Source organism: Lineus longissimus, chromosome 4 (assembly GCF_910592395.1).
Source record: "Lineus longissimus chromosome 4, tnLinLong1.2, whole genome shotgun sequence".
Classification (NCBI taxonomy): Eukaryota; Metazoa; Nemertea; class Pilidiophora; order Heteronemertea; family Lineidae; genus Lineus; species Lineus longissimus.
In genome coordinates this window covers 12568190-12584316 of record NC_088311.1, presented here as the reverse complement: position 1 = coordinate 12584316, position 16127 = coordinate 12568190, and the positions used below count along the sequence as shown (strand labels likewise).

At 40.3% G+C, this 16127-nt stretch overlaps 1 protein-coding gene across 3 annotated transcripts in view; it reads left to right on the top strand.

Moving 5' to 3' along the window:
- Positions 1–16127, top strand: part of LOC135485868 (ras-related protein Rab-10-like) — a 143782-nt gene that overhangs the window by 41260 nt on the left and 86395 nt on the right. For all 3 annotated transcript variants that reach the window (XM_064768205.1, XM_064768206.1, XM_064768203.1), the window contains exon 2: positions 3392–3452. In XM_064768205.1, the coding sequence (XP_064624275.1) occupies positions 3392–3452 (61 nt within the window). The remainder of the gene's footprint in view (positions 1–3391; positions 3453–16127) is intronic.

The following is a 16127-nucleotide window of genomic DNA, read 5'->3' as shown; positions in this document are numbered from 1 at the left end:
CTCAACAGCGGGGCTAAAGGCGTAAATTACAAATTCAAATAAAAAACAAGTTTATTGATCCAAATGAGTACTATTTATTTGGAAGAATTTAGGTCAAACCTTGCTTAATTTTCTGTCAGGGGCATTTCCTCTGTTGTTTATATAGGTATGAAATACAATAAACTGGTGCGAGATAGAGAAAAGAAGCGAAGAGAAGTAAACAGGCAGGGATCTATCTTTGGAATTGTACCCTGACCAATAGCATGCAGAGGTATTACAGAGAAATGTTCTGTTGCTTTATTCCAATAGATAGAGGCTTGAAATAAAGTTTAGGAAGTAGGTTTTGATGCAGATTAGGAATAGCTGTGATTGATACTACCAGTAGGCGTCACTGAGCAAAAATCTGCCTTGAACAAGTTCTGACTTGGTTTGAATTTCCCGCTCTTGTAACTCTGAAGGGTGTGGGTTTGATCCCACTTAAGGCGAGACTTTTTTTATTAGTTGGTGCTCGGATTTTTGGAGGAATATATTTTTGAGGAGGACGAAAAACAAAAACAAAAAAAAATGTTTTTTTCCAAAGATTTCATGGTCTCGAAAAATTGATAGGATTTCTCAAAGTCGGAGGGAAGGATAAAAATAAAAATTTTTCCTGAAAGAAGTAGTGCATTTTCAGGCATTGAACAGTCAGCAGCCAGACTCATAACAATAGACTGGTTCTCGTCATAATATCTACTGTGGATGCATTAGGAAAGGACAAGAACCAGTCTAGGTCTGGCAGAGCTGGTCTGGCATTCGCACTTTCGATTCGAATGATCAATCCGACGAAGCTAATTTTAATTCAATCATGTTGAATTCTGATTTTGAAAAAAATATTTTTGATCTTTTAAGTTACTGTCGGGCGTCGGAGCTCAAAAAAAAATAAAAATTTTTGTTTATGACGTGTAAAATCGGTAATGTTCGAATCGGCGGATCTGAGACTGGCTAGATATAAAAATTTTATTTTTTTTCTTATTTCGGACATCGGGACGTCGGCGGATCCGAGCACCAACAAATAAAAAAAGTCTCGCCTAAGGGCAAAAAAAAAATTCTTCTTTTTTCCTTTTTCACTTGTATATTACATTTTCTTTCCTTTTTTAATTTGGCAAGCGGCCATCTTGGAAATCATATTTTGTCATTTTAAAGCCTTTGGCTGTAGCTTGTGTGACTAAATGGTTGTTGTATCTTATAAGTCTCCATTACATTTCACCCTGGTTTTTAGCTCAGCTGACTAAGTCAGCCGAGCTTGTCAAATAAGTTGTTCAGTGGCGTCCGTCTGTCCATCCATCCATCCATCCATCCATCCATCCATCCATCCATCCATCCATCCGTCCGTTAAACCCATGGTGCACATTTTGTAACCGTAAGACCTAGAGACTTCAATTTTGCATTTCTGGATACTTCTGGTCAAACTCTACTTTCAAAACAAAATTTGTCGCCATTCGACCTACTTCCTGCGAGCGAGAGTGCATGAAGGAAACTGGCCTATATCGGCCTAGGAGCAGCAGAATTAGTCGAAATATGCTCTAGTATTAAGATAAAATTCTTGAAAATCTATTTTATTGAGAAAAAGTTCAAAATTTTAACAGGAGAGGGCGCTACCTGCCTTTTAATTATTTCTGCCGATTCAAATTCCCGCCCGATGACGTCAGCCATCAATGAAGTCTCCTATTTGCCAGTTCTCAAAACATGGCAGCTACACAACAAAAGCAGTAGCTCCAGGAATAAATCACTGTTCACTTCAGCTTCGTAATCGATTGTACCCCCACTTTATTGTGTTTTGTGTGGTGTTCCTATTCAATCAACGATGTAAGGCCTTATTATGTTTGTTTTAATTGAGAAGGTGCATTATAAGCGGCGTACGAAATACCGAAGCGGAGACAAAATGGCGGCATGTTGTTTACGCTATGTGCAATAATCTTGGAGCTCAATGACACTCAAGTACCCAATTTTCTGCTTAAAAAGTAGTCTGGTAGGCGATATTATCACTAGTTCGTTTCAGTGGTAGTCATAAGGTCTTTAGGGACTAAATTCAGAAATTAGTTCTTGAATATTTGGCGACATTTCTGTGAAAACGATATCGGAAGTGCATGCTCTGTTCGCGATGACATCGCCGATGTATTTTGAAGTGGAGAATTCCCACAGTTTGTGCAGTGAATCGGCATGATTCTGTTCGCCTATTATGTTTTAGTTCTACGATTCTTTCAAGAGTAAAAAGTAGACATTCTAAGCAATACAATAATGTCACTCCCATAAAAATTGATTGGAAATTGAGGGAGCTACGGCATTCTCTTCGGCAACTGGCAGCGCTGAAAAAATACATTGCATACTGAACAATACCAAATGGCACATTTTAAAAAGCGCTCATTGGACAACGTAGGGAATCACCAGAAATGACGTCATCGCTGGTCTAAATAGAAAACTACGGTGGCGCAGTAGAGCACAAGAAAAGGTTTAGCATTAACTTCGTCATGCAAGCTTCAGCAACAAAACGATTTCTCATGAATGATTTATTTGATCATCATCAGCTTGTTTCCCCTGATAGATAAAAAATGATTTACAATTTCCATCAAAGTTTTCTATTTTGTGTATAGTCACATGTTATTTAACTGGCAAGGAGCCAAGCAGTTTTGAATATTCGCGGGAAAATACTTCGTACTTGTAAACGAGGCTATGACAATGAGTATCCTCATTCATGGCATAAACTTCATGTTTCGGTAAATCATACGATGATTTCACCCGAATTGTGGTCAGGATTGAGGAATGAACAGTGGCATAATTATGTCAACCAAAAACATTGGTACCGTAGTGAACGCAAAAGGATATCAAATACCATGGAGCATGCCATTTTCATGCATAATGAACTAAACACCGGGAAGATATTAATGATATTAACTCAGCTGAGCGCCAGGCCCTTGGGCCTCTTGTTACTTTGACCTATTCTTCAAGGGCTGAAGCTCTTAAGTTTCAAAGAAAGCCAAATTGCAAAACAAATACCTTTGTAAAATGTTCAGGTACCTACTAATCACTTGCCTTTTCATTTCTCAATCGGAACCTAAATTCAATTAGCTGATTGGTCGGTTGCCAAATATAAGTAACAAGGGTGTAAAATAATCCCTTGATTTAGTAAGGGTAATCATCCGTCCCGCCTGATTCTGTAACAACTCTAACTTTCTTGTCTTAAATAGTAGAAGAACTGTTATGATATTTAAGCCTAGTAATTACTTTGTGGTTACATCAACGGCTTTGCTGTTTGCAAGGCATTCCAATGCAACGAGGATTATATTGGTAAGAAGCCGATAACATAGATGAGCTCCCAATAGAGTTCATGTGTGCATAGCTATTTTTCATATTCTTTACTGTTTTATCGTTGCAGGTATAGATTTTAAAATAAAGACAGTGGAATTATGTGGAAAGAAAATAAAGTTACAGATATGGTAAGAATTGCTGATATAAGGATACATCAATATGTGTGTACAAGTGACATTTTATACTTGCCATGGGTCCCATTCAAACAGGTTTCATGTACAGGCATCAGAGATTTTCTCAATGTCTCACCAGAAGTCTCTTTCAAGATCAAGAAATCGTCTGACGATGAAATGTTTCATCTCTTCAGATTTCTGTACATGAACAAATGGATTGATGACATGGCATTTGATTGAGTATTGAAGTAGATTGAGCCGAAAATCACAATTAAATTAAAATGTGCAAATAGTGCTTTCTTAACCCTTTGAAGACTGAAGGTAGTGTCATGATATCTCTTTCCGTGCCTGCTGGTACTTTTTATACGGTTATAGTACTACATAGCTATCAACAAAACTCATTTTAAAAGGAGCAGCATCAATGCAATTCCCTTGGTCCAAAGAACTTTTTTAGGTAGTTCTGAAACCTGTAATCTGACCCGTAGAACGGGCGGAACAAAGTATGATGTAGTGGAGCAGTTGCTCACTGTGCAGCAAGATCAGGCCCAAAGCATGGTCACTCATGCTCGCCGCATTACAAGATCAGTCTTGAAAGGGTTAACTTCTGAATTGGCACAAACCACGTTCATTTGAATGACTCATTTTTGGCTCACTGGTACGGTGAGTCTACAACACCGCAGTGTCTGTCGTCTGTTATATCACATTTCAAAAACAGTGGCACGTTTCTTAACCGATAGGGCTATGGACTCAAAACTTTGTATGCATGACCCCCTAGATTAGATGACCTTTGACACTGAATTTCCGGTCTGATTCTTGATTTGGCCACAAGGGGGCCAAAACTGAAAACATAAATAGTGTGATATCTCACTTATTAGTGATTTGTTTTTGATGAAATCTTTATGGTTGGTACTCCTAGCAAGGATATACCACATATCATACATGTTTTTGATTTGACCTACTTTATAAGGTCGCAGAGGTTAAATGGCGTAAATTTGCCGTTTGAGTGTAATTGTGGCACGTTTCTTAACTGGTAGGGCTGTGAGCTGGAAGTTTTTATGCATGACCCCCTAGCCTAGGTCAGATGACCTCTGATAGCAAATTTTGGTCTGATCTGATTCTTGACTTGGCCAACAGGGGGCCAAAACTGAAAACACAAAAAGTATGATATCTCACTTATTAGCGATTTGTATTTGATGAAATTTTAATGGTAGGTGCTCCCAGCCAGGATACATCACATATCATAGAGGTTTTCGATTTGACCTATTTTCAAGGTCGTAGAGGTCAAATGGCTTAAATTGGCTGTTTGAGTGTAACTGTGGCATGTTTTGTAACTGCTCGGGCTATGGGCTTGAAACTTTGTACACATGACCCCCTAGGTCAGGTTACCCCTGACACTGAATTTTGGTCTGATCTGTATCTGTTAGTGAAAACCTAGTGATTCGTATTCGATAAAAGTGTTATGGTTGGTACTCCCAGCAAGGATACATTACATATTATACAGGTTTTTGATTTGACCTACTTTTCGAGGTCCATTGTCAATTAAGTCGTTACCTAAATTCCGGTGAGCACAATGGCCCTTTGCCTTTTCATTAACTTATCAATCACAAAGGTTAAGTAAGAAATGAATATATTAGAAATCTTCCCTGAGTCCAATCAAATCACTGTATTAAATATATACAACGGTTGCCTGCAGTTGGAGACAATGTAAAATAATTTTCACTGTGGGGAGTCCATACACAGGCATGAGACTCTCGAGAGTTTTCCGACAATTGGAGATTGTCTTACTACAGCCGAAAAGTTGTGCAAATCAGCAATAAAAATCATAGGGGGTAAGGTAGGGTGAGGTCTTATATTTTGCCCGGTAGTGACTTTAGTTTCTCAGATCATCACAGGATTTCATCCCAAATAATGCCCCAAAGTCGGTGAACACGCGCCCGACGAAGGGTACTGATTTAAAACACAACATCTGCGCAGGCCGCACGTGCATAGTTCGTCACTCCGTGGCTGCTAGATGATCTCTTAGCCAATCAAGTAAAAGCCTGCCAATAACCTTCGAATCAATGAATCAATGAATCATAGAGTAACGTGACCTGATTTGGAATGAACACGCGTCTATGGTGTTGATGTAACCAACAGAGGCTCGTCTCCAGTGATTGTAAGTATTGCCTTTCCATATACTATTGCTACCAATTTTGTAGCAAACTAGAGGAGAAATTTGAGATTTTTGGTGGACTACGTGACGGGCGAGGCAGGATCGGGAATCGCATGTTTTGGTTTCAGTTTCAGTTATTCGCAATACATTTGACATTCCGGTAGATAGCGGGGCGGGTCCGTCATCATCCATAGATTTGTGTCTGCCGGAGATTCTTTAAAAGTATCGGAAGGTGGAGTGAAGAATACATTCCGATCAAATTGATTTGAGGAAGATATCACAGCAAAATCACTGGGAGGAAAAAAGTTGAAGGGCAAGAAAGATCAGGGATGCTGTGAAGAAGGTTGAAATTACCTGGAAGACTTTGTGCACCTGGTGTCATGACTTGATTAACTACGGACCCTGTGGTAAGAGGTGTGTACTGGCTAATTGAATGATAATTTAAATAGATGTTTCGCCGGTTCTCTTTTACATTTAGTATGCAAATAGGCCCGGTCTAGGCCAATCTTGTCACCGGACCTGGAAGATGCACTTAAAGAGATATGCTTGGTATTGGGGTTAAAGTTCAGCATACCTGAATGATTTGTGAGCCAACGCTGGCTCTCATGCTATGACGTCAGCCTGGGCAACATTGGGTTGTTTGATTTTTACAGGTTTTAACTATGATTTCTTGTCTCAAGCTGAACAGGGGACGTACATGAATGTCTTAGATGAGGTATTAGGTGAGCGACACTGCAAGGAAGCAGATTAGCAAACTTCATGAGGAATTAGGAGCAAAGAACATGACCAAGTGTCGTGCCTATCTGTCCTGACGTCAATCAATGCTCGCATAAATTATAGGTTACGTCACGGAGACTGTCTTGGAGGATTCAAGTAATGAGGTCTTAACTTTAATTCAATGGCGATGCCTTTTATATTCTTGTACTATTCTCTAGTTAGTCTGAGTCACAGAACTATTCAATTTAAGTGCTACTCGGCCACGTTCACCTGAGTTCGCATATCCTCAGATACCTCCCTGGCGAGCAGTCTATGGCTAAACAGGAGCTGGGGGGAAAGGGCGCACCAAAGGAGGAGTCCTAAAAGGGACTATACTGGAGGGACCAATAATACATTATAACTGTAAAGGGGTTAAATCAACGGGAAAGTTCCCTAATCTGATACACATATTTACTGCCAAAGCAACGTACTAACTACTTGATGCAAGTGTCCTCGGTGTGAAAGTGTGCCCAAAGTACTGTCATGAAAGTCTTGGACAAGTGTTCACCCTTAGGAAGTGTGCACCCTTGTAATTAAATATTTACCCTGGCATCAATATAGCTGTAGTTGCAAATTTAGTTTAATATGGAATTCAAGAGGAGAGGAAAAGAAGCGAGACCGTTCACAGTGCTGTGTGAAACCCGTCTGCCGTCCCGTGCTCCCAACCGTCAACAATGGACGTCATGACGTCGGTTGTACCCCCGCTGCTGAGTGACAGATTTGTTCACATGATAACATCAAACATTATTAATTCTAGTAACAATTAATCATAAAAATCGCCTTACGCGGCTCTAATTAACATAAGACATGTAGCACAATATTAGCTTCTGTCTGGTAAGTCACAACATTAAGTTTCCGTACATTCTTCGAGTATTTACAATGACCACTCAAGCGGTGACGGAAACAGCTAAACAACAGCCAGCCCGTCTGCTTTGATCAACATCACGTGACCATCTTGATGACGACATCTCACGAGAGGCGATGAGGCGCATGGCGGCTTCGAAGAAAACGTGTACAAAACAAACGTGAAACATCGGCAATTACGGACGGAATAATTATGTTAACTACCTCATATTTACAACGAACGAACCTAGTAATATGCTGGACGGACTGACATAAAACTTAACACATGGTAACAAGGTAAAACAATAAATAAATAAATAAATAAATAAATAAATAAGCTATTTAAATGTCCAAAAATGGTCCAATCAATACTTGCCGCTTACATCAGTAATAACCCTAACATTGTAAAATCGTCACACAGGAAGGCACTGGTCGTAAGAAGAGAATTGTAGAGAAAGTTCTTTAAAAGGAGAGATTAACTCCTCTCATCCTCAATTTTGATATATCAGCTCTGGCAATGATGAAGGAATATGTCTATTTCAGCTCAAGGAGCCAATGGTTCCCAAACTACATAGTCAACAGGAGGCATAAGTTAGGAAATCCCTTCCTATTTCTGTAAACCTGAAATGGTGTATGGTCTACCCATAAAGGATATTCTAAAGCTTGACTTCACCAAAACTGACCTCTATCTTCCTAGGCATGATATGTACATTGGACATGCCCAATCTATAGTTGAGAAGTTCCCAAAGAAGACGAATGGCAGGGATCTTGCAAAATTCTTCCAAGCAGTTGAGACTACTTAAAGTACTTGCGTCTCATACATGGTTAAGAAACTCCCTATAAACAAACACTATCAGCTGTTGATTCGCTTACGAGGGACCATTCTACCCTGAGCTGACAAAGGTTATGAAAGCTGTGCTTAGTATCTTCCATGGGCCAGCTGTGGAGAGCACTTTCAACATCATGGATGATATAACTGATGAGAGAAAGTGTAAAATGAATACAGCCACATATGTATCAATCCAGACAGTAAAATACAAACTCAGATCTAGAAGTAAATCTGCCGTGCAGTATTTTCATAGAGCTGACAAACTATACACTCCTGTCAAAGGTCGTATTTGCAAGGCTGTCAGGATTGCTTATGGGCAGTGCAAAGCTGAACTGGATGGAAAAAGGAAAGCATGCAAAATAAGGGAGCATCCATTAAGTAAGTATGTACGCACTGATGGGGGGAGGGGGGGTCTATGAAATCGGTACACTATGCGTACAGGGGGAGGGGGGGGGGGGTTAATGGTCTTGCGTACGTACGCAACCCAAGAACCATTTTTTGAACAAATAAAAAATAAATATTATTATAATAATCTTCTCCTCTATCTTATTCTTATTTGGATAATCATACTTGTTCTTCACAAGATGTGTGAACTCATACGCTTCTGGGTTCGGATGTTACCCGACTACAATGTTTCAGCAATTTCCAGCGCCGTTTAATTTCCCGGTAATGCGTGTCGCCGTCGGAGAAAAATTGCGCAGTCGACTTGCCAATAGGACGCCAATCCGATTGTGGCGCCACAATGTAGCAAAATCAGGTACTATGTCTGTTCGTCTGCTAGGGAATTCAAGGTTCTACAGGCGTACGCTCGTACAGGGGGGAGGGGGGTATGAGGCAATGCGTACAAGGTGCATACAGAGGGGGGAGGGGGGTCTCAAAGTTGGCATTTTCGTGTGTACGTACTTAATGGACGCTCCCTAAGCTTGATCTCCACACGAAAATTTTCTTGCAAGGGGAGACCTCCCCCTTTGCACTCACCCCGCTAGGGCTACACCGACAATTATCACCTGGCTACAATAAATAACAAAAAAATATTTTCAGTTTATTTGTAGGATTCTCACTCTCATATGTCTGATACAATACAGTAAGCTAGCCACGAGCCATTTTTGGGCAAATTCTCAAACCATGATGATGTCATTTTTGGCTCACCTTGAGGACAGGGGAGCTATAGCGATGGCGCGTCGTCTGTCATCCGTTAAACAATGGTGGCCCGTTTCTTAACCGCTTGATCTAGAAACTTTAAACTTAGTGTATGGGTCTCTGGGGCAACAGTAACTTGTATACCAAAATTCGGCGCGATTTGTTATTATTATTGTTCTGGCATATAGGGGGCGCTTTGTGAAAACCTTGTTTTGGCCATAACTCCTAAACGCTGCTAGCTTGTATGACAAAACCTTTATCGTGGGTTCATCTGGTGATAGTGCGTCACATAAAGTACAGATTTTTAATTTGACGTACTTTTTAAGGTCACAGAGGTCAAAATTGGAAAAAACAAAAAAATGTGGCACGTTTTGTCATTGTTTTACATAGCAACTTCAAAATCTGGAAAAATGGATGACAGGAAGACCTTCACCAGGGCACCAAATTTCAGCCCGTTCCAACTTCAGATATGGCCACCAGGGGGCCTGACCCAAAACAGATCCAAGTGCTATAACTCAAAAGCAATTTGATCTAGGGTGTTCATATTTGATACATTACCTCAATATGTCCTCCAAGCGCATGCCAAATTTTGGCACGGTCAGTTTTCAAATTTGACCACCAGGTGGCCGGAAAATTTGAAAAAAGGTTAAATTACTGTATATGTGTAGGTTGTTAGTCCAATTCCTCTTGTGTCAAGGTCATGGACAACATGTCCTTGCCCCAACACCCTAGTGGTTGCCGTGTCTGCCTAACCCTAACCCTAACCCTAACCCACCTCAGCCTACTTTTCAAGGTCACAAAATAGCGTATGTTGGCTGATGTCTACAGGTGAGCACAACGGCCCTGGCCGCTTCATTTTGCTGATTAACATAATGTTAGGCGGCAATTTTGCGATGATTGGGCACGGTTCAGAAAATGCTTGGTTTCAATATTTTCCTGCAAACCACTGCTCAAAGTGGTGTAACACAGATTAAGAGTAATCCTCGCTTATTTGTCGAACCAATTGTTGGTAAGAAAAAATGTGATTAATTTTTACTGGGTCTTTGTCTCACCTTTAGGGGAGTCTATACAATAATAGCCCTGTGCCCGTCGTCTGCGTATCCTGTGGCACGTTTCTTAACCGCTAGTGTCATGAACTTGAAACTTTGTACACATGACCCCCTAGGTCAGAGGTACTCTGACACTGAATTTCGGTCCGGTCTGGTTCATGACTTGGCCACCAGGGGGCCAAAACTGAAAACATAAAAAGTGTGATATGTCTCTTCTTAATGATCTGTTTTCAATAAAAAATTTATGGTAGGTACTCCTAGCAAGGATACATCACATATCATCCAGGTTTTTGATTTGGCCTACTTTTCAAGGTCACAGAGGTCAAATGGCGCAAATTGGCCGTTAGGATGTAACTATGGCACGTTTCTAAACTGCAATGACTAAATTTGGTACACTTGTACCCCATAGTCAGGTGATCTCAGGGATCGAAGTTCGGCCCAATATGATTCACCACTTGACCACCATTGGGCAAAATCCAAAAACCTTAAAAATGTGATTATTCCTTAACTTCTTGCCCGATTGCCAACAATTTGATATCATGGGTACATCTAACCACCATACAGTATATGTCACACAGGTTTTTAATTTGACCTACTTTTTAAGGTCACAGAGGTCAAATGGCGTAAATTGGCACGTTTCTTCACCGCAATGACTATTGATCACAAATTTAGTACACATTAAGTACACATATTCCTTAATTACTTGCCCAATTGGCACCAATTTTATATCGTAGGTGCATCTAATTCTAACAACCATTCAATGTGTCATCCAGGTCTTTTTTGATTTGACCTACTTTTCAAGGTCAGAGAGGTCAAATGTACTGTAAATTGGCCATTTTGGGGAAATTGTAATTGCTTGGACCGACATGAAACCTAACACTACATGACACAATACCATGCTCTTCATCCATCTTTCCTCCACATGAGGTGAGCACAATGGCCCTGGCCATTTTATTTAAGACAGGGTTGATGATAAAATTTGACATAATTTTGAGAAAATCCTCGCTTTTTGGCTCAAAAAGAAGTTGATAGATACGGTTGTCCAAAAAAATCTATATATCACTATTATAATTGACGAGTTGCACTTAGTGTTGAACACCTTAGTAAGCCTGGTTTTACCTCTACTGTCATCCATTATCAACTGACATGATGTAGTTTTACACAAGGGAGGTTAATAGGTATGTTTGAGTACTTTGAAAGTCATTGCGACAATATCATGCATTTTGTAGTCCAGTTTTCATGATCACATCATGTACAGTAGTTGGTAGTTGCAGTAGTTGTTTGTTGTTGTTGTTAGAAGTATAAGTAAGTAGGGGATTCCAGTAAGGCCGCATCATAGTTTACTGTTAGCAACAACAACAACACTGGAGACATTTTACACAGAAAAACAGTGGAATGTTCCCAATGGGAGACAAGATTTACGCACACACCGGTAACTTAAACCATTCTGGCGCTAATCGCTGGCTGATATTGAGTACATCACCAGTCTGCACCATCTTGGTTTTCCGAGAATTGGTTTAGCATTGTGGACGCCTGTACATCAGGTACATGGTTACATAGTTCCGTTTTCAAGAAGTATTACACTCGTGAAAAAAGTGTTACTCACAAACCAGCACCCCATTTACACCAAACCCACAACATACCAACACCCACACAATCCGATTTTTATACCTCGAACAGCCCGCGCCACGGGTATATGCTAGTTATTATAAATATTATGAAGATTGTCCTCTGTAAAAATCGTACTACTACTAATCTGTTATCAAAGACTTATTTTCAGGAAAGTTTTATGAAACGTGACAGATCCACTGCTGAAACTCGCGGCTGAACAGTGCAGTCACGTGATGTAAACAAAGCGATCGAAACAAGTTTATTTTGGGCTCAAAGAAATCACTGCTATATGTTTATTCAGCCATCGAACCGACGCGATATGTGCTGAATTAGTCGATTTAGAGTTGATTTATCATGTAACACATCATTCATATGAATAGATATGATCTTTGACTGTGAATGTGGTGTTTTATAATAAAGCTCTATTTTCCGCTGATTTTCACTTCCGGTTTCGCTGTGTGTGTATCACTGTATGCATGTATTACATGTGTAATGCACAGTGCATAGTGTAGACTTGCTTGCTGTGCACAGTACCTGCACACAGTCACAGTGTAATAGAGTGTTTACATGAAGAGCAAAATACCGTGAGGTTATTTGAATGTCTCCCTTTTTGGCTCACCGTAGGGGAGTCTATACAATACCACAGTGTCCGTCGTCGTCGTATCCTATTTAAAAAATAGTGGCACGTTTCTTAACCGCTAGGGCTATGAACTTGAAAGTTTGTACACAAGACCCCTCGGGTCAGGCAACCTCTGGCAATGAATTTCAGTCCGATCTGATTCTTAACTTGGCCACCAAGGGGCCAGAAGTGGAAACCTAATTAGTAAAGTGTGATATCTCTCTTACCCGTTTGCGATAAAAATTTTGATGGTAGGTACTCCTAGTACTCCTACATCACATATCAGACGGGTTTTCGTTTTGACCCAGTTTTCAAGGTCACAGAGGTCAAATGGTGTAAATTGGCTGTTTGAGTGTAACTATGGCACGTTTCTTAACCGCTTAAGCTTTGAACTTGAAATTTGGTACACATGACTCCCTTTGTCATATAACCGCAGACACTGAATTTCGGTCTGATCTGATTCTTGACTTGGCCACCAGGGGGCCAAAACTAAAAAAGGTAAAAAGTGCAATATCTTGCAAAGTGTAGTGACTTGTTTTCGATGAAATTTCTATGGTAGGTACTTTTAGCAAGGATACATCACATAAGCTATGGGTTTTTGATTTGACCTAATTTTCAAGGTCACAGAGGCCAAATGGTGTAAATTCTGCGTTTGGGTGTAACTGTGGCACATTTCTTAACCGCTAAAGCTATGAACTTGAAATTTGGCACACATGACTCCCTATGTCAATTGTCATGTTACCTGACAATGAATTTCGGTAGATCTGATTCTTGACTTGGCCAACAGACTAGGGCCAGAAGTGGAAACCTAAAAAGTGTGATATCTCTCTTATGAGTGACTCGTTTTTTCGATAAAACTTTGATGGTAGGTTCTCCTAGCAAGGATACATCACATATCATACGGGTTTTTGATTTGTCCAAATTTTCAAGGTCACATAGTGTAAATTGACCGTTTCAGTGTAACTATGACACGTTTCTTAACTGCAAATGCTGTGAAATTGAAATTTGGTTCACGTGACTCCCTATGTCATGTAACCTCGGACACTGAATTTCGATCCGATCTGATTCTCGACTTGGCCACTAGGAGGCCAAAACTAAAAAGGGAAAAAGTGCAATATCTCGCTTATTAGTGACTTGTTTTCGATGATATTTTTATGGTAGGTACTCCAAACAACGATACATCACATGTTATACTGACTTTGGTTTGACCTATATACTATACATGTAGCATGTTTCTTAACCAGGATGAATTCCTAACCACCAAATATCTATATGGTGAGCACAATGGCCTTTGGTCGTTTCATTGATCTGACCTAATTTTCAAGGTTGCAGAGGTCAAATGGCTTTAATTGGCCATTTCATTCATTGTTAACTAGAGTTTACCCGCAGGACCCGGGGCCATGAGATAAATTTATTATTCTATTTATCTAATATTTTTATTCATTATTAGGCTACCATTACTGTAATACGGTTTACCGACATTAAAACATGTATCGGTGCGGCAAGCCTGACACACACTATATTGACAAAGAAGTTGTGACTGTGTAGCATGGACACGCTTGATAGACATCATCCTGGGTCTCAACTTTCAACATATTTTGTTTAGAACCTGAAGAATCCATTTTCTGAGGTTATGCATTAATTCGAAATAATATCTTTGGCCATGTCTCAGGTCAAGGAAATCAAGATAATAATTCTTCCATTGCATCACTTTGTCCCTAACGTGAACCACCCCTTGAGACATTTTATCTTTATTACTCCATAATATTAAAAACTCTTTAAATGATATGGTGGGTACTGTGCAATCCATTTGTAATTTTGCCAAATTGCCAAGTTTGGGAGTTGCAGCCATTCAAGTGTACTATTTAGTATCTTTGAAAGACAAGGATTCATTGGCCAAGGTTCATGTACAATATGTCACAATCATGCTGTCCTAACATCTGTTGTCTATGGCATAAAGATTCACTTAGAATTTATATAGAAAGTGTTGGAGTGAGGGTCATGTGTCTCCCATCAGATGCACTGCCTTATGAATGTCGGAGAATTATCATGGAAGAAGCCGGGACCCGGTCACCACTAAGCCATTCCCAGGAATGTGAATATTGCACGTACCAACCAGGTAGTACAAAATAAACATTTGTGGTACCCTGCCAAGGTTGTGACAAATGGTTGAGACAGTCCCAAGGTTGTGTCTATTTCCTGGAGAAACTGTCTGATCTCCTTGATTGGACAAGTGTGGAGTCCTTACCTGCTGATAAAGACCGTTCTCTGGTTGACAATATGTGACCATGGCCGTATCTTTTATTTGTCTCCCTCATTGGTATGTTTGAGACACGAGACAATAATTGGCTCAATCAGGTATTCAGAGCTAACTTGCAGTGTTATCACATGGGATTCTATTCAGAAGAGCAAGGCAAGGGTGGAGGGTTCTTCTACACTGTTGCTTTAATTCAAACGACAGGAGCAGCTAAAATTGAAGTAACCATGATTTCATGAGACACGCCAGAGGTCCTATACTAGATGGACTAGGTTCAGAAGCAACATGTCACAACCTAATACCTCATAATGTGGAGGACACGGACAGTAAATTAATTGTTCAGTCTCCCAAGAGGATAGTCATCGGAAGGACAATGTAACAACCTTTTTTTACATAAAGATGGCTGTTCAGTCTCTGGTCTCCTGAGAAGGAAATCTGGGAGGGAGAAAGTTAAAACCACTTTTTTCTTCTCTTCACTTTGTCATCAGATCAGATAAATGTTTAGAAAGGGTACAATGGTGTGCAAGATTCTGTCACAGTACTCTGTTCATTATGTCATACTTATGTAGAATGTAGGTAGAGCTAGCAGCTGGAGGGCCAGTGAAAGGTGTCTTATCCCTCACATTAGTATTTACCAGGGACAATCGGTAGGAGCAAGGGGATCAAATTAGTAGACATTATGCGACTCGTCCTCAGAGAGTCATCATATGGACAGTTACTGATTAAGGGACCTTGGTTTTTGATGATAATTAAGCTGGTTCCTGCCTTTAGTTTCCCTTTGATGCTTGTTGTCCCCCGGAGCTTGTGTAGGGGGACATGGTATTAGTACATGGCACCAACTTTGTGCTCGTTTCAACACTACAGCTTCTGAACGACTCAAGCAATTTAATCGATATTTGGTGGAAGGAGTGAAGGACATCTGAAGATGTGCCCACTAAAAATCATCCCGGTCAGATTCCTAGCCTGGCTGGTTGGGGGGCAAAATGTTGCGCCGGTCGGCGCTTGCCGCTCGCCGGACGCACGTTTCCTGTCCGCTCTATAACTTCTGAACGACAAAATATTTTGGATTGAAATTTGATGTGCTGATTGAGGGTGGGCCAAAGGTGTGTCGCGTCGAAAAATCGGCCAAGTTTGATTCTCCATTTGGCCGCCAGGGGGCCAAAACCAAAAACACATTAAGTGTTAGAACTCGCTTAATATTTGTCCGATCTTTACCATATTTTTATGGTAGACTAAGCTAACAAAGGTACACGATATATCACCCGGGTTTTTAGTTTCATTCATTTTTCTGCCCTATAGGGGCGCTTCCTGAAAATCATGAAAATTCCCTTCCGCTCTGTTACTTCTGAACAACAAAATATTTTGGATTGAAATTTGGTGTGCTGATAGAGGGCGGGACAAAGGTATGTCGCGTCGAAAAATTGGCCAAGTTTG